Source organism: Aedes aegypti, chromosome 2, assembly GCF_002204515.2.
Source record: "Aedes aegypti strain LVP_AGWG chromosome 2, AaegL5.0 Primary Assembly, whole genome shotgun sequence".
NCBI lineage: Eukaryota > Metazoa > Arthropoda > Insecta > Diptera > Culicidae > Aedes > Aedes aegypti.
In genome coordinates this window covers 352609037-352627633 of record NC_035108.1, presented here as the reverse complement: position 1 = coordinate 352627633, position 18597 = coordinate 352609037, and the positions used below count along the sequence as shown (strand labels likewise).

The 18597-nt window shown below is 38.3% G+C and overlaps 1 protein-coding gene across 4 annotated transcripts in view; it reads left to right on the top strand.

The window, feature by feature from the left end:
- The window catches only part of LOC5578960 (mitogen-activated protein kinase ERK-A), a 364872-nt gene that overhangs the window by 22688 nt on the left and 323587 nt on the right, over positions 1–18597 (top strand). Inside the window, exons 2-3 of one of the 4 annotated variants that reach the window (XM_021846320.1) lie at positions 2537–2664; positions 2793–3046. The exons of 1 other annotated variant lie outside the window; for it this stretch is intronic. In XM_021846320.1, coding sequence (XP_021702012.1) covers positions 2862–3046 — 185 coding nt within the window. In that variant the 5' untranslated portion in view covers positions 2537–2664; positions 2793–2861. Of the gene's footprint in view, positions 1–2536; positions 3047–18597 lie in introns of all 4 variants that reach the window. 2 more of the 4 variants (XM_021846318.1, XM_021846317.1) reach the window with 2 other exon arrangements.

The following is an 18597-nucleotide window of genomic DNA, read 5'->3' as shown; positions in this document are numbered from 1 at the left end:
TGCAAAAATGCATATTTGCTCACATTGATACATTTAGTTATTTATGAAAAGTTTTATAGCTAGTTAATCATCAATTCACTGTTTCAATAAGCAATGTGAAAAATATTTCATGTTGAACAGGTGGTAGGTTTGGGCACGCGACGCCTCTGCTCGAGACCAAAGGGGCTATTGCTGTTCTCATTTTGTCTTGAAACTTCAGAAAATTCACGTCTACTGTCAAATTTTCAGCGATGTATGTTTTTTAGTTTTTGAGATATATTTTTTTGAAAATAAAAAATCAATCATTTTTCATCGGCACACACTGTAGGTCTCAGCGCATTAGATTTTTTATTTAAAGCTTTCATTCCATAAAAACAGATTGGAAATCCGTTGAGCTGTTCAAAAGTTTTGATATTTTTTTTGACCATAAAAAATTTAATGCGCTGAGATCTATAGTGTGTGCCGATGAAAAATGACTGATTTTTTATTTTCAAAAAAATATATCTCAAAAACTAAAAAAACATACATCGCTGAAAATTTGACAGTAGACGTAACATTTTCTGAACTTTCAAGAAAAAGTGAGAACAGCAATAGCCCCTTTGGTCCCGAGGCCTTCAAAACACGAAAAAACGGAAACTATTGAGTTTTTCCATGTAAAAAACACAATTTTTGTGAAATTTTATATTTTTCCTGAAAAGTCAAAATCTCTAGCCTTCATTTCGTCCAAAAAGATTGAAAATCGGTCAAACGGTTCAAAAGTTATAATTTTTTTAAAAATATTTTTTTGCTAAATTGCGATTTTTCTGGTCACCCTATTTCGGAAATGGTCACCCTAATCAAAAAATCCAAAAATACGTGTATCCTTATTCCGGATAAGGAACAAATAGCAAATTTTCACGGAATTCGGAGACCCACTAGATCGGTTTTTCATGGAATGGCTGAATAGTAATAATTGGAAGAACTAAGGTTTTTTTTCAGAAGTTGGAAATGTGCTCTTCCAGAAGAGGTGAAAAAATGGACACAGAAAAGCTTCTTTTCTTTAGAAAATGGGAAGTTTGACTTCCTGAAACATGGCTGGAAAGCTTGGTTTCCCAGAAGCTGAAAAGCCTCACTTTTAAAAGTTTCTCTTCTAGATGTTGGATAGGCTTTTCTCCAAACGCTGGAAATCTGCTCTACCCAAAGCTGCAACGCTTCTTTTCCAATAGTTGAAATGCTTCTTTCCTAAATGCTTAAATGTTTTTCTCACAGAAACCGCAATGCTTTACTTTCAAGCTTGAATTTTCCTGAGAAGTTGGAAAGCTTTATTCCCAGGAACAGAAAATTCTTCAATGCGCATCTTTTCGAAAGAAGCTGACATGTTTTTCGTGCAAATGATTCAATGCTGTTTTTCTAAATGCTGGAGATCTGTTCATCCATAAGTTGGAAAGCTCTTCTTTACGTCCAGTAACTGGAAAACTCCTTAAAAGACTGAAATGTTTCTTTCTAGTAGTTTGAAACCTTCTCTTTCATGGACCGGAAGACAAAAGTTAGAAAATTTATTTTCTTGAAGCTGTAGATACCTTCTTTTTCAGAGGCTAGAAAGTTTCTCTCACAAAAGCTTTGAAGCTTATCTTCCGAAAGCTTTTCATTCGGAAGCTGGAAAGCGTTCTCAGAAGCAGAAATGCTTCTATTCCAGCAGCTGAGAGGCTTTTTTATTCAAAAGCTGGACAACTTCTTCTCTACTGGATCTGACAAAACATTTTTGAATGTACAGTCGAAGCTCGTTATAACGACAACTTATATAACGACAAAAGCTCTCTGTAGCGACATTTTTCGGTCCCTTGAAAAATAATTCAATGTTATATCTACTCTCTATAACGACTTTTCTCTATTGCGACGGTCCCTTGCGATGTCGTTATAACGCGCTTCGACTGTATTACAAATTATTTCTGAGGAATTCCTTAAAAAAATCATCAGGAATTTTCTATTTATTTGAAAATGCTCATAATAGTCAGCCTAAAATTTCTCCATGAATTCCGCTACAGAAATGCATTCAATTCATCCTAAAATTATTATTGTATGCCAGAAACCTCTGAAAAGTATTATAGATGAATAGCAAGTAAAGTAATGGCAGTCATTCCTCCAAATATGTTGACTGTCCATCACTAATTTTGCAAGAAGTTTCTCGGGAAACCCTTTGCAAATTTAGACACGATTGCCTAAACTGATTCCGCTAAAAATGCTTCCAAGAATTTTTTTCAGATTTTTTATCGGTTTGTCTAGGGATTCTTTTAAAAATACTCACAGTTGAGAACTGTAAAACCAAAACTCTAGAGAGCCGCTTATAGAAAAAGAAGAGTAAATATCAGATAATCAGACGAGACTTAGAGAAATACTCATCTGCAGTACAACTATATTCTACAGCATTGATTGAATGTCTTTTAAAGTTTTCTGAGCTTGTAAGGTCAACCAATTTTCTTTTGGTTGAAAAGCTCAAAGCATCCGTTTCAATACAAAATTTATAATGGTAATCTAATATGTTGACTAATAATTGTTTTCTCTTGTTTTCTTCTAACAGTGCCGTTTAACACGAGGTTGTGTTTTTCTTCGCTTTTGTACAACAAGTGGTGCATGCATTGAAAAGTGGTGATAGTAAAAATCTAAAAATAAAGTGATCAAAGAAGTTTGTAAAGTGCGGCGTATAAGGTAGTGACGAGTGCGGAGTGAAAGTTCCGACGATTATCCCTACGAAATACGTATAATCTTAACAGAAGATATATATTCTAAAATAAAAGCATAATCAAATCAAACCCTCAGCAACGAGCGTTCTCTAGGTTGCTAGGAAGTTTCGATCTCTGTCTATTTCTCGTTTAAAAAAGAAAAGAAAAAAAATCTGGTGAAAAATGGCGGAAGCCGCCGGTCAGAACAACAACGCCGCCAGCGCCCAAGCCGGTCCAGCTGGCGCTTCCAACAATGGCGTCACCAATACCAACCCCAACGCCGAGGTCATTCGGGGCCAGCTGTTCGAAGTGGGACCCCGCTACAATCAGTTGGCGTACATTGGAGAGGGTGCCTACGGAATGGTTGTGTAAGTAGAACCTTTTTTTTCTCTAAATTGAATCGTTTTTTAAATGGGGTTCATAAATATTCTAACCGCGACAGATGGGTTGAAATCTTAACGAGCGGATTGGTTTGGTCCCGATTTGACTTCCCCCTTCCATCATTATCCTTTCTTTTCCAAGATTCGGGGAATCACAGTTAAAATACAGTTGAGATCGAAATATGCGTATCTGTCAAAGGATACAAAATCTAGTGGAATTAAATGGTATAGTTTATTATACCAGTTAAATTCGATTTTTCATTTACTTATTTATTTTTTTACTAGATTTCTCCATATGAAACTATAAGCATTTGAAGTTGTAACACATTTTGATTTCGTTAAACATCCACCTCAATTTTTGCAGGAGAAATAATTTTGCAAAGGAGTATAGGTCCACCTAAGTGGATGGTTAAGTGAATCTAGAAAGTACTTAGGTTCGAAGATATAGTTTTACCTCTCGATCTTTTGTAACTGAACCTTCGGAAAATGCCTTATTAAGCTTATAACTAATTTGATTTTATCCATTTTATCCAGTTTTACCTTAATCGACCTTAATTTTGTATTTGCAATATTTCATCGTACAAAATAGGGTATCTTCGGCAATCGACCTGAACCCTTAATTAACTTTCCATTTTCGCTGTTTCTGGTGTCATCCAAAAACTTAAGTTGATAATGTCTTAATCGGTTCACACTCATCCCGTCACAAATCACGCTGACAGCTTCGCACGCCAGCGATAAAGGACTCCGAGCTTGTCACGTCGAGGAAGAGCTGCACAAAATTCCATTATGAGTTGGATGACGCATAGACTGACGCTTGTCGACTAGATAGCACTAGCTAGCATGGCGAAAAGGAGCTGGAAACAAGATTATCAGGGATCCAGACGCGTCCGGGCGAAACAGCTTGGATATGTGTTAATGAAATTTTTACTCGATTAGGGATGGCGCCGGTTTTGCGTGACGTAATAGACGAACTGAGCTCTGTCTCTAATATTCCTTAACCTAACAACTCCGTGCAAATCCACGCTCTCGGGGTTGATTTTTCTAACTTATCCTCAAATTACCCTCCCTAATTGGATATCTTTATAAAATCGTTGGTCCATTAGCGCCTTCAATATCGAAGAGATCAAAGGTGCCTAGTTAGCGGGGTCCGTAGCCTTGAGGTTACGCTTTCGCTTCATAAGCGGAAGGTCGTGGATTCGATTCTCAGCCCCTCCACAAAAAAAAAACCTGTCCAGCCATCAGAAGACTCTGTACTGAGGACCGTGCTCCCCAAAGCACATCCATCCTCCGTCAGTATCAGATGGTGACTGAGACAAACTAACCCTCTTCGCAGGCAGCTAGCCTCAAACGACTCAGGAACACGGCAAAAACGAACCACCGCAAGAGTAATGGACTATGGCTTATAAGGAAATTGATTGGACTCTCAGCAGAGCACTCTCCTACCTGCTCGGTGTGAGAGTAAAAAAGTAGAAGAGAGTGAAAGTGATGTAAATATAGATGAGTTGAAAATAGATCTGTATCGGTAAAGAAGATACAGATTAACCATGATTCCGGCACAGTGGTGGCCACGAGCACAAAGTGCCTTCAAAACAAGCATAATGAAAAAAAAGGTGCCTAGTCGGTATACATATCGCAAACAAAATCCTGCGATAAATTATATGTTTGAAGATTTCATACACTGTTCCATCATCCGTCTTCAAAATTATGTCATGGTTCTTTGAGAATTGTTGCAGTCCATCGAAAAAAATGGGCTTATTGATTTACCCAGAAATCATTAAAATGTTTCGTTAAGATTCCGCGAAGGGTCTTGCGAAATTTTGACAAAAATTCGTTCTGAAAGAAATCAAATTTCTACCATGGATCTTGAAAAATGAAGTAGTAAGTGCTTCGAATATCTCCATCGATTTTCCAAAGAATTTTCTCAGTATTCTTTCTGCGTATGGTTTAATAGATTTATATCATTGATTCCTCAGACAAATTTTTATAAGATCAAATAATATGCACTAGGAATTGCTCTTTTTCACTCTTCCATAGATTTGTGAACAACAAGGCCAGTCAAAGTCAAAATACAGAATCAAAGCAATGCAGCGCCCTACATATGTACAGTAGGGCGATTCAAAATTTAAAAATGTTTGAAAATCCAATCTCCCATATGCTCCTCACCATCCTTACCATAAAAATAGTGTTCTGTGAAATTTTCAGCTTTCTAAGTGGTGATTTAAAGGTGGCCCAAAGACAATGAAGGATTATATGGAAATTTATATGGAGAAATTTTGAGTAATGTCTCAAACACGCTAGTACTGTAATATAAGTAGAAACTTATCATCCCATATTAAAAACTCATTCTTCAATCCTTAATGAAGGATGTTGCTGAAGAAACAAATTCGTTTTGAGCTAATTTTGTTTGGGATTTTTGTACATGTTTGCAGGGCTATAATCCCATATTAAGCTAAATAATAGCAAACAAACTCATGAATATCTCTTCTGATAGCCGTCGGATTGAATTCCTCTCTTCTGCAAATTTCTTTATTATCGTTCGAAGTATGAGTTTTTACTATGGGATAATAAGTTCGTACTTACATTACAATACTAGTGTGTTTGGAACATATCTCAAATTTTATCCATAGTAATTTCCATATAAACCTACATTGCCTTTGGGCCACCTTTAAATCACCACCTAGAAAGCTGAAAATTTCACAGAACACTATTTCTATGGTAAGGATGGTAAGGAACATATGGGAGATTGCACAATGGTCCAGATAGCAAGTTTAGGCGAACATGAACTTTTCGACGTCATTTTGTGGTTTTAGAGTATAGGTTGCTTCCCAGAAGTGTCTCGAAATTAGTTGTACTACAATTCGTACGAAAGGGATTTTTCACTGCACTAATCGCAATAGTGTCCTATACGCCAACTTTTTTTATGTTAATAGATAGCAAGTTGGTATGTTCAGCAAAGTTGTAGCATATTTTAATACAAAAAACTTTGTAGAACAAACTTTTTCTCTATCTCTTATACTTTCTGAGATAATTGACTTTATATATGAAAAAAATGAAGAAAATCATTTTTTCACTCATAAGTTATTTATTTACAAATTTTAGCAGCCTACTATGTTCTACAAAGTTTTTGGTACTGCTATATTCTACAACTTTGGTTGTAGAAAAGTTGGCGTGTAGGAGATTTTTGCGATTAGTGCAGAAAAAAAATCCCTTTCGTACGAATTATAGTACAACTAATTTCGAGACACTTCTGGGAAGCAACCTATACTCTAAAACCACAAAATGACGTCGAAAAGTTCATGTCCGCGTAAACTTGCTATCTGGACCACTGTGGATTGGATTCTCAAACATTTTTAAATTTTGAATCGCCCTAATGTACAGTCCTTGTAATGCACTGCAATTTCGCCGAATATATCATTTTGATCAAATGCACCGTTTTAAAGTTATAAATTTTCAAAACAATAAAATCGTTCATATTGTCCTTATTTATAAATACCATTATTATCGAAGTATTGAGCTGAATATGCTGTGAATTATGGAATTGTACACACTTAAATTGTTTTACGGATTCCTGTAAAATCTCAGCTGAACAGTTCGGTGAAATAAATTAACGGAGTACGGTAAATTTTTACAGTATTTTTACAAAGGTTGAAATCTTTCTGTTGACGCCAAAAGATCTCTGTTAAGGCTTGTCGTTATTTTGTTATGATTTTTTATAGCTTAGGTAGTCCACTAATGGCTCCGTCACCCTACTTGAGTCAAAATGATCATTTTTTCTATGGAAAACACTTATTTTACCATACCAAAAACATGTGCAAAATTTAATCCAAATCGAAGACTATCGAGCACGATTTTTATTTTTTTCGACTCATTCTGGATGGAATTCGTCAACTCTTAATGGTGTTCCCCTGAAGACTTCTTGAAAAATTCAGCAAGAAATTCTTACACAGAGTTTCGAAATTTCCTTTTTTTAAGACTATCTGAAAAATAATCTAAGAATATAACCTGGAGTTCTTCTTTAGGTTTTCCTTCAAGTCTTATACATTGATTTTTTCGAAGAACGAAATGTTTTTTTTCTATGCAAATTATATAAACATAACAAAAAGTTCGATTTTTTCATGATTCGTCGAGAAATACCAAGATTTGCGTGGTTGACCCGATTCTGCGTATCCTTTTCTAAAATAAAACTGAATGTAGCGCGATCTCCCTACACAGTTCGAACGAAACGTGTAAATTTCTGAGACACATAATGCACATAATGGGAGCGTGGAATATCATGGATATTTACATGATATGTCATGTAAACTTCGATTATATGTCATGTAATGCAGCAGGATTATGAGTGGTTACATGACATATAACACATTTTTACATGATTTCATACTTAAATTTACATGACGTCATGTTTACATTGCATACATGAAGTTTAAATGACGTGTAATCTTCATTATTTTTAACTGTGTAGGATTTGGCGAGCGGGTCATTTGGCATAATGGCCATTTGACATAATTAGAATTATATCCCTTCTTTCAAAATATTCCTGTTCTTAATGAAATTTGTGTGTGCCAAATGACTGATATGCCACATGTCCTGTATGCCAAATGACCCTGACCCTCTAAATCAAATACTTTTGAAAATTCTTAAAATAACTAAAATGATTCCTCTGAAATTCGGTGTTTTTTATATTTTCTAAGTAATAAACTGTCGACAAATATTTGTACGAAAATAATCTGGAATTATTCTAGAAGAGATTGCTGATGGGGAAGAGTTTTTGAGGAATCCTTCAGAAGTATTTAGTAGAAATGTCTTGGAGAAATTCTGTATGTTAGCTTCATTAGTGGTACTTATGAAGATATTGTCAGAAGAAATTCGGGACAAATCTTTAAAAGAATTTCAGTGACCGGAGATCCCGGATAATCCTCAGTTTTTTTGAGTAGTTGCTGGTGTTAATTTCGAAATTACTCCAGTAGATTTGCCTTGTATAATTCTCTAGATGAATTCTTAGAAGTTTTTGCAAAGGTATCTCTGGACGAAATGCTTAGATGCAGTTCATCAATAATTCTCCAGAACAAAAGGCAACAGTGAAATTAATTTTCTATGAAATTCGTTGATTACCTCACGACAGTATTTCAGGACAATTGAACAAACACCTGTTAAAATTTTTATTTATTAGTCTGTGCCCGTGAAAGCGGTAGTAGTAGCAGATGAAAAAATAATGAATTACTAAAAATTACGTAAGCCGGTTTTCATATCTGAATACGTACGTCATTCGAAGGGCTTTTCTATTCCATTTCACGTAAAAATAATCCTAGAATGATCAAATCAATATATCTCTGAAAAAAAAAACATTCCTGTTATAGAAACACGTGCCAGTTATAGTGGTATTTGCTAACGTCTGTTTCTCTAAGTTAAAATTTCCTAAAATACGCTAAAAACCGCATTACCACTATTATTGGACACACACTGGGGTGTTATTCCAGAGGAATTCGAGAGGGAATATCCGAGAAATGACGTAAAAGCTGTTGCTGAGAATTACTAAATAAATTCTGGGAATATTTTCGCTAAATGTTGTGAAAAACCTCTTGAAGTATTTTTTTTGTTGTTTAGGCAATAATTTCCATGGAATATTTAGGACAGACAAGACCAACCTGCAATGATTTGAGAGTGTACGGGCTGTGAAATTCCTTTGTACTTTTGGACATAAATCCTAGTTGAATACGAGCTTTTTTCACGATCAAAACCTATCAGAAACAGTAGTTTTTTTTTTTCGATTATTAGCCACCTGATCGCCCATTGTGGATTCTTTGAGTAGTTGCTGGTGTTAATTTTGTAAGTATTCCAAAAGATATGCCTTGAATTATTTCATAATAAGTTCATAGAGGTGTTTGCAGAGGTATCTATCCTTCAGGAATTCTACCAAGATGCCTTCATGGATTCCATCGGTAATTTCTTCACGATTATACCAGGTGTTCCTCCAGAAATTTAATCAAGATTTTTTCAGAAGATTCAGAAGATTCCATCAGAAGTTCCTATAGAGATTCTATCAGGAGTATCTTTAGGCCTTATCAGATTTCTTCTGGGGATTCCATCAGGATATCCTCCAGGGATACCATCTAGAGTTTCTTCTGAGATTTCACCTGGAATCCCTCAATAAATTCTATCAGGAGTCTCTCTAGAGATTATATCAGGAGTTGCTCGAGGCATTCCATCAGGATTTCTTCTAGGTATGTCATAAGGAGTTCCACAAGGGATTCTATCAGAAGTTCCATTATTAATCTTATCAGGAATTCCTCCAGGGATTTCATCAGGAGTTCCTAAAGGGATTCTATCAGGAGTACCTTTAGGGCTATCATAGGAGTTCTTCTGAGGATTTCATCAGGAGTTCCTCCAGGGATTTCATCAAGAGTCCTTTCAGAGATTCCACCTGACATTCCTCCAGAGTTTCTATCCGGAGTTCTTCCAGAGATTATATCAGGAGTTCCTCGAGGAATTCCATCGGGATTTCTTCTAGGGATATCATAAGGAGTTCCTCTAGCGATTCCATCAGAAGTTCCTTCAGAGATTCCACCAGGGATTCCCCTAGAGATTATATCAGCAGTTTGTCTTGGAAATGCATCAGGATTCCTTTTATGGATTGTATAAAGCGTTCCTCTAGGGATTCCATCATTTCTTCATTGATTGTACCTGGAGCTCCTCCCTAGGGATTACGTCAGGAGTTCTTTAAGGGATTTCATCAGGAGTTCCTTACTTACTTACTTACTTACTTACTTACTTATTTGGCTTTACATCAATTATCTTGATAAAGCCTCGCCAACAATATTTCGCCAATTCCCTCGGTTCATGGCCGCTTCTCTCCATCCTCGGCTGTGACCCACGCTCTCCAGGTCCTGGTGTACCTGGTCAATCCACCTAGCTCGCTGCGCCCCACGCCTTCTTGTTCCGACCGGATTCGTGGCGAACACCATCTTTACAGGGTTGTTGTCCGGCATTCTTGCAACATGCCCTGCCCAGCGTATCCTTCCAGCTTTAGCTACCTTCACGATACTGGGTTCGCCGTAGAGTTGAGCGAGCTCGTGGTTCATCCTTCGCCGCCACACGCCGTTCTCCTGCACGCCGCCGAAGATCGTCCTTAGCATTCGGCGTTCGAAAACCCCAAGAGCTTGCAAGTCCTCCTCGAGCATAGTCCACGCCTCATGCCCATAGAGGACTACCGGTCTTATGAGCGTTTTGTACATCGTGCATTTGGTGCGGGGGTGAATCTTTCTTGACCGCAGTTTCTTCTGGAGCCCATAGTAGGCACGACTTCCGCTGATGATGCGCCTTCGTATTTCCCGACCAACATTGTTGTCAGCCGTCAACAAGGATCCGAGGTAGACGAACTCGTCCACCACCTCGAAGGTATCCCCGTCTATCGTAACACTGCTTCCTAGGCGGGCCCTGTCGCGCTCAGTTCCGCCAACCAGCATGTACTTTGTTTTCGACGCATTCACCATTAGCCCGACTCTTGTTGCTTCGCGTTTCAGGTGGGTGAACAAATCTGCCACCGTTTCAAATTTTCTCCCAATAATATCCATGTCGTCCGCGAAGCAAACAAATTGTCCGGATCTCGTGAAAATCGTGCCTCGACTGTTAAGTCCGGCTCTCCGCATGACACCTTCAAGCGCAATATTGAACAACAGGCACGAAAGTCCGTCACCCTGTCGTAGTCCCCGCCGAGACTCGAACGAACTGGAGTGTTCGCCCGAGATCTTCACGCAGTTTTGCACACCGTCCATCGTTGCTCTGATCAATCTTGTGAGCTTCCCGGGAAAGCTGTTCTCGTCCATGATTTTCCATAGCTCTATGCGGTCGATACTATCGTATGCCGCCTTGAAATCGATGAACAAATGGTGCGTAGGGACCTGGTACTCACGGCATTTCTGGAGGATTTGCCGCACGGAAAAGATCTGGTCCGTTGTCGAGCGGCCGTCGATGAAACCTGCTTGATAACTTCCCACGAACTCGTTTGCTATAGGTGACAGACGACGGAAGAGAATCTGGGATAGCACTTTATAGGCGGCGTTCAGGATGGTGATTGCACGATAATTTTCACACTCCAGTTTGTCGCCCTTTTTGTAGATAGGGCATATAACGCCTTGCTTCCACTCCTCCGGTAGTTGTTCCGTTTCCCAGATTCTGACTATCAGCCGATGCAGACAAGCGGCCAATCTGTCCGGGCCCATCTTGATGAGTTCGGCTCCGATACCATCCTTGCCAGCGGCTTTGTTGTTCTTGAGCTGTTGAATGGCATCCTTAACTTCCCCCATCGTGGGAGCTGGTTGATTTCCGCTGTCCGCTGTGCTGACGTAGCCATCGCCTTCGATGTCCTGACCTTCACCTCGCGTCCGTCCGTCAAGATGCTCCCATCCTTATCCCGGCACATCTCAGCTCGCGGCACGAAGCCTTTGCGGGATGTGTTGAGCTTCTGATAGAACTTCCGCGTTTCTTGAGAACGGTACAGCAACTCCATCTCTTGGCATTCCACCTCTTCCAGGCGGCGCTTTTTGTCCCGGAATAGGCGGGTTTGCTGTTTCCGCTTCAGTCTGTATCGTTCCACGTTTAGCCGCGTACCATGCTGCAGCATTGCAGCCCGCGCTGCATTCTTCTCCTCTAAAACCTCCTGGCACTCCTCGTCGAACCAATCGTTTCTTGAGCTCCGTTCCACATATCCGACAATGCTTTCGGCAGCGTCGTTAATGGCTGCTTTGACTGTCCTCCAGCAGTCCTCAAGAGGGGCCCTATCGAGCTCGCCCTCATCCGGCAACGCTACCTCAAGATGCTGCGCGTACGCATTGGCGACATCCGGTTGTTTCAGCCGCTCGAGATTGTACCGGGGCGGGCGTCGGTACCGTACATTGTTGATGACGGATAGTTTTGGGCGCAGTTTCACCATCACCAGGTAGTGGTCGGAGTCAATGTTGGCGCCACGATAGGTTCTGACGTCGGTTATGTCGGAGAAGTGCCGTCCATCGATCAAAACGTGGTCGATTTGCGATTCTGTCTGCTGAGGTGATCTCCAGGTGTACCGATACGGGAGGCTGTGCTGGAAATAGGTGCTACGAATGGCCATGTTCTTGGAGGCGGCAAAATCTATCAGTCGTAGGCCGTTCTCGTTCGTCAGCCGGTGGGCGCTGAACTTTCCAATCGTCGGTCTGAACTCCTCCTCCTGGCCAACCTGAGCGTTCAAATCTCCTATGATGATCAGGAGTTCCTTAAAGAATTTCATTAGCATTTTCTTTGGATATTCGACCTGGAATTTCTCCAGGTATTGTATCAACATTTTCTGTAGGGATTCCATCAGGAGTTCCCCTGAGTCTTTCATCAGGAGTTCCTCCAGGGATTCCATCACGAGTTCCTTCAGAGTTTCCACGTGGAATCCCTACCGGGATTTTTTTTCAGAAGTTTTTCTAGGGATTCCATCAGGAGTTCCTTCGGAAATCGCACTTGGAATTCCTCTAGAGATTATATTAAAAGTTCCTCGAAGTTAAAAGGAATTTATCCGGATTTTTTCCGAGGAATTTCTGGCGGAATATTTCCAGTAACTTTTGAAGGTTTTCAGGAATTCCTCCAGCAATTTTACCAGAAATGTTTTATAAAGATTTCACCAGAAATTTATTATAAGGATTTCATTGATTTGGGACCAGTATATCATCCAGTGACTCTATCAGGAGTTCCTCCTGGTATTCAAAACAGAAATTCCTTCAGGGATACCTGTGTAAGAAGTTTTGATGCATTCTTTTGCAGTATTTCTCGTGGAATCTCTGAAGACTTTCTGGTGGAATCCTTGAAGAAATTCTTGGTGGAATCTCTGGAGGAACTCTTTGATGAATCCTTGAAGAAATTCTGAGTAGAATCATTGTACGAGTTCCAGGACTAAATCTTTGCATGTTCTGTAGGAATTGTTCTAGGAATTTCTAGAGAAATTCGGTGAAGAATTTTCTGGAAGAATCTGTGGAGGAATTACTAGAGCAATCGCTATAAGAATCACTAGAAGATTTTTGGTAGTAAAATTCCTGGTGGAAATTCTTGGTGAAATTTTTGATGGAATTATTGATTTCTTTAACGGTCTCTTTAGGAATTTCTTGCGGAATACCTAGAGGAATCGCAGTAAAAAACCATTTGTTTGGCCAGGACCCAACCCTACGTTGTGTTGTTTCGAGAACATCAAAATCCTGGGCTTCGTAGCCGTGCGGTTAGCGGCGTCAGTCGCTTAGGCATATTGTGTTACGGAGTGTGGGTTCGAATCCCGCCCCAGTTGGAGAAAACTTTTCGTCAAAACGAAAAATTCTTCACTGGTCCACTGGTCTTTCCGTGTGTCCGTTGTCTAATGTTAGTTATGTTCAATCTGTGCAGCCTATGGCTGAAGACGATGTAAATTGTCTCTTTTAAAAATCCGTAGGAAATCACCAACACAGGAACTGACTATGGAGGATAAATTATTACCTCCGAGACACAAGCTGGCACTCGGAGGGTCAACGAAGCACTTAAAAACTATTTACATTTTGATCTTAAATAAGTATTCGGTTACCCAAAACAACATAAACAAATATCATTCATATGTGGTTATATGTATGTAGTAGTAGAAGAAACAATTCAGCTACCATTGCGACCAAGGGTATTCCGATTCCAAGGAGGATTTTTTGGTGGAATTCTTGAAATAAGTATTGGATGAATCACTGAAGAAATCCCTCGGGAAGTTTTGTATAGTTATTTTAGGAATCTGTAAAAAACAATTCTAGGAAGAATCGCTGAAGAAATACCTGGTAACTCCTTGTGCAATTTAAGGATAAATCCTACACAGCAAAAAAAATCATATAATCATGTAAAACGAGTTCTAACTGAATATTCAACGTAAAATAATGTAAACTGTCTCATTGCATTCGAAAATGCTTGCAATCTTGAATGAAACTGAAACATTTCATGATCTTCTATCCAACATTCGCCAATATTGTATGCTTTCTTGCATCTAGAAAGTGAAATTGCAAACAAGAATGCTTTGTTTGCACGATTCTGCGCTGAATATTCTTTCATATATAATGCACATAAATGAATCGACAGCTTGTCATTTGATGTGCATTATTTATTATTGAATTTTCAGCCGTAAAATCATGTAAACCGAGCCGTTTTGCATGCAACATTCTTTAAGAAAAGACGTGACGTGTTCAATATTAAGGATTTTGCTAGCAATGTTGGATATAATAGATGTGTTTGTAGGTTTTATCATTGAATAATACATGAGAAATGGCTTTGCATGAATAAAGCTAAAATTACGCTACGTGTAAATCTAACAAGGGAAAGTAACGATGGTGTTTCAACCGGACTATTTTCGTTTGATTCTACATATCGAAATATGAAAAACCCCAAAGCCTTTCGGGTGATGGACCAGTGGTGTAGCCAGGAGGGGCTCTGGAAGGGGCAATTTTGTACGTATACTATTATATTAAGCTAATTGGAAATTTGACAAAAATATTCTTTTAGTATTTATTGTGATGGTAGAGAACAGAATTGACATAATGGGTATTTAAAATGTATTTTTTCCATGCCATAGGCGCAATCGGGATAGGTTTCTTATTGATATACTATTCTAATAAAACCAAATTTGTTTTGGTGTCCATATTCCATGTTAGTTACGCCAATGGCATAAAAATACATTATAAGCATACATTTATGTAAGTTCTGTTCATTACTATCGTACTTAATACTGAGAAAAATCTTTTTGAAAAATTTTCAATCGGCTCAATAATAATATATTCGTACAAAATCGACCCTTTCAGAGACCCTCCTGGCTACATCACTGGTCCATCACTCGAAATGCTTTGGGGTTTTTCATATTTCGACATGTAGAATCTAACAAAAATAGTCCGGTTGAAAACCCCGTGTAACACCATCGTGACCTTCCAAGTTTTTTTTTTTGGTGTGTAGGAGCAAGCGCTGAAAAAAAGTCCTGGTGAAATTCTTGGGGAAGTTTTTGATGATGAGGAATCCCTTGAGAAGTATCTTCGTCATGTTGTTCCTGGGTAATGCGTGATAGAATCCTTGGAACTAACTTCTATAGGAATTCCTGAAGAAATCTTTGAAAAAAAAATGTCATTGCAATCTTGGGAAGAATTCTTGGAAGCTGATTTGGAGGAAGCCCTAAAGATTTACTGAAGAAATTACTTGAGGAAACCGCTAAAAGATTCTGGATGGATTGTTTGAAAAAATTCCCACAGCCTATAGTCCCATATCGATGACTGCTCAGAATAATCCCCGACAGAGACCCCTCATAATTTAAGAGTTTTGCCGGAATACTTCGTGTAAATTATAACTGGTATTCCTCATCCATATCCATTTTTCCCGCTACCTTAATTTTGAAAGTTCTGCTCCTTCTCACTACGATTATTGTCCAAAATGCGAAAAAAATAACAATCACATATCCACTAGACTTGCCGAGATTCAAAACATGTGAAGAAATATAGTGTTGCTGCAACGAACTTTGACAGTCGGTCGAAGGTTGCATCAACATTAATCGGTTTGACTAACTTGGGAGGCGGAGTCAATGTGGGTCAAACCGTCTGAGCGTCTGTGGGCTGCATTATAGGAACATGTTCCAGTAATAGTGGTATTAGCTTTTGTTCCTAAAAACATAAACCAAAAACACAACAAACAAACAAAAAATGGCACACAAAACAAAAGATCGAAAGGACAAAAGGCCGAAGAACAAAAAAGGAACAAAAAGCCGAGAATGTATTTTCAAAGAAGAAAAAAAAATACCACCAAGCAAATAATTTTCGTCTTTTTGTCCTTTCGGCCCCTTTCGAGCTTTCGTCCATAAACCGTGGTTTGCATTGATTGCCAATGCAACTGACTATTATAGGAACGTGTCATTATTATCGGTGTAAACGAGCAAAAAGTTGGTGAACATCCAATACCACTGAATCAGCTACCATATCCCTAAAATAAATCATAGAAACATTTCGGGTGTGACTCCGAAGGAATTCAAGAGGGAATTTTTGAAGGAGTTCATTGGTTTTTTCCTGGAAGTAAGATTTGTGGAATTCTTTGCGAATATTTGGTGGAATGTTTGAAAATTCCTCGCGTTAAGTGTCATACAGACAAATCTGCAATGATTGATTTCTATGCGCCGATATTTTTTTGAATTAGTACACGTAATTTAATCCATTATCGTAACTTTTTTCAATGCAACATGACGAAGGAAGATTAAATAGAAGTCGAATTGGAAATATAAGTCGAAGGAATTAGAAATAGTAATCGAAAACAGTCGTTCAGCCAAGTAATTAACCAAACAGAAAATCGACGAAGAGAAATCGATCGTTGTAGATACTGAAAGCGAGATTTTTGGAGTGATTCATGATGGAATCTCAGCTAATATTTTTTGGAAATGCGCCTTTCGGAAAGGAAAAAAAAAATTCGGAAGGAATTACTAGAAGGGTTCCAGGAGAAGAGCCTGGAAGAATACTTGATAGAACTACTAAGAAGGCATCTCAACTGGAATTTCGATATAAATTCCTTCGTGACTTGGAAAAACCCTATGAAAAATTGTTTAAAGGATGTTTGAAAAAAATCTGTTGTTATTTACGGAATATAAGCTGGCAAATGTCTGCCGGTGGTTTCCGTAGAGATTCACAGAACTCTTTAAAGAACATTCGAAATTCTTATATAATTCAACAGTCGAATACGATGTGCACCTAACTTGATTTCAAAACCTGTAACTGGCTGGACCGAAAACCGTAGCTTTTGCACCGTTGTTGTCGCAAAACGATCTGTGTTTAGATATATAACTTATTTGAAATAGAAACATAAAACGAGCTCACCAATTGATAAACCATCTTTGGTAGGGCAGTTGCCAGTCCGGAACAGGAATTCAACGTCTTCATTCATATTTCGAATATTGTGTCATGGAAATAACAATTGTCTTCTGAACTAACTGAAGAATGTCTATTTTTCCCCTAAAATTTTCATTCGTATAAATCCATGGATAGAATATTCAAACATTCCGCATTCAATTGCGAACATACCGTAGACAAACAAAAGTTATACCAACGTATTGCTTCGCTTTGGGCTGACTTGAGAACACACACTTGAAGCTCCGGACCGTCTTCGTCGTCGTTGTCGCACTTGAAACCGTCGTTATCACTTCTGCTCTTGTATCGAATGTGGATTCTATTGAGGTTTGATTCCTTGGTTACTCCCCTTTTTATCGCACTGTCACCATCCATCGTCAAGGGTTGTCTTCAAGTTGCGCTATCACTGTCGTCTTTACGGTATGAAGAAAACGATATAACTAAAATAAGTACTTCAAAAGGAGCTCTGGTTCGAGAGTGCGTTTGCTGCGGTGTGCTTTTACAAGACTCGAATGTTATGTGTGCTTTTCGACAATTTTTTTTTGCTCTTTGTCTGATCCTGCTTTTCACAGCAGAGATTATCAAATTATGTGGAAGAGTGTCTTTTTTGCGCTCGACGGCACAAGAGTTTTCCGAGCAAAGAGGAATGAAGCGATACTTCTGTGCACGGGAAAAGGCTGTCTAATGAAGTTTTCCTTCGCTTTATCTAAAGCTTCAATTAGAATTTTTCGAGGGATGAAATGGGATTTGAATTTCCGAACAAAAAAATCTGATGTTTTTGAACTATAATAAGTTCTTCTTTTTGTGCCAAGTCCTAACTTGGACAAAGCCTGCTATATTGGATTAGTATTCTTAGAACATTTTAACAGTTATCAAGAGTTTTCTTTATCAATTGATTTTTTCACTTTCTTCATTAGTACCATTTCAAACATTACATATATTTCTTATATCTAGTTGTTCTGTTCTTGACAACACTACAATCATAGTTTAGTAAATAAAGCTATTACATATTAACATATTGTTAACAATTTAATCAACCTTTTAGTAGACTTGACCTGAACTAATCTAAATATCCAAAGCACTCATCGTGGCAATAGTAGAAGATTGCAACTACTTTGAAAAAGTAAAAATGAAGTAACGAGTCCCTGATTCTCGCACCAATTCTTCAAAGAAAAACTTCAAGGATTTTTCAGAGATTTGTTCAGAAATACTTTCGAGGAATTCTTTAAGGATTGTTTCAGATTTCTCTAGCAATTCTCCCAAGAGTTTGTCCCAAAAAATCTCCAGTGATTTCCCAAAGAATGGTAAGATGAATTCCTTCTGAACTTGATCCACAATTTTCCTAGGGATTACTCCATAAATTCTTTGGACGAATTCCATCCAGAAAGAGTCGAAAAAAATAAAAATCGTGCTCGATAGTCTTCGATTTGGATTAAATTTTGCACATGTTTTTGGTATGATATAATAAGTGTTTTCCATAGAAAAATTGATCATTTTGACTCAAGAATAACTTTCGAAAATGGCCTATAAATGTTTGCATGCAACTTATTTGAAAAAATCTAACTCTGAAACTGTTGATTTTAGAGAAAAATGTTCTATAAAGAAGTTGTAGTGAACCGTTTGGACTATGAGAAAAAAATATACACTGAAAAAACATTT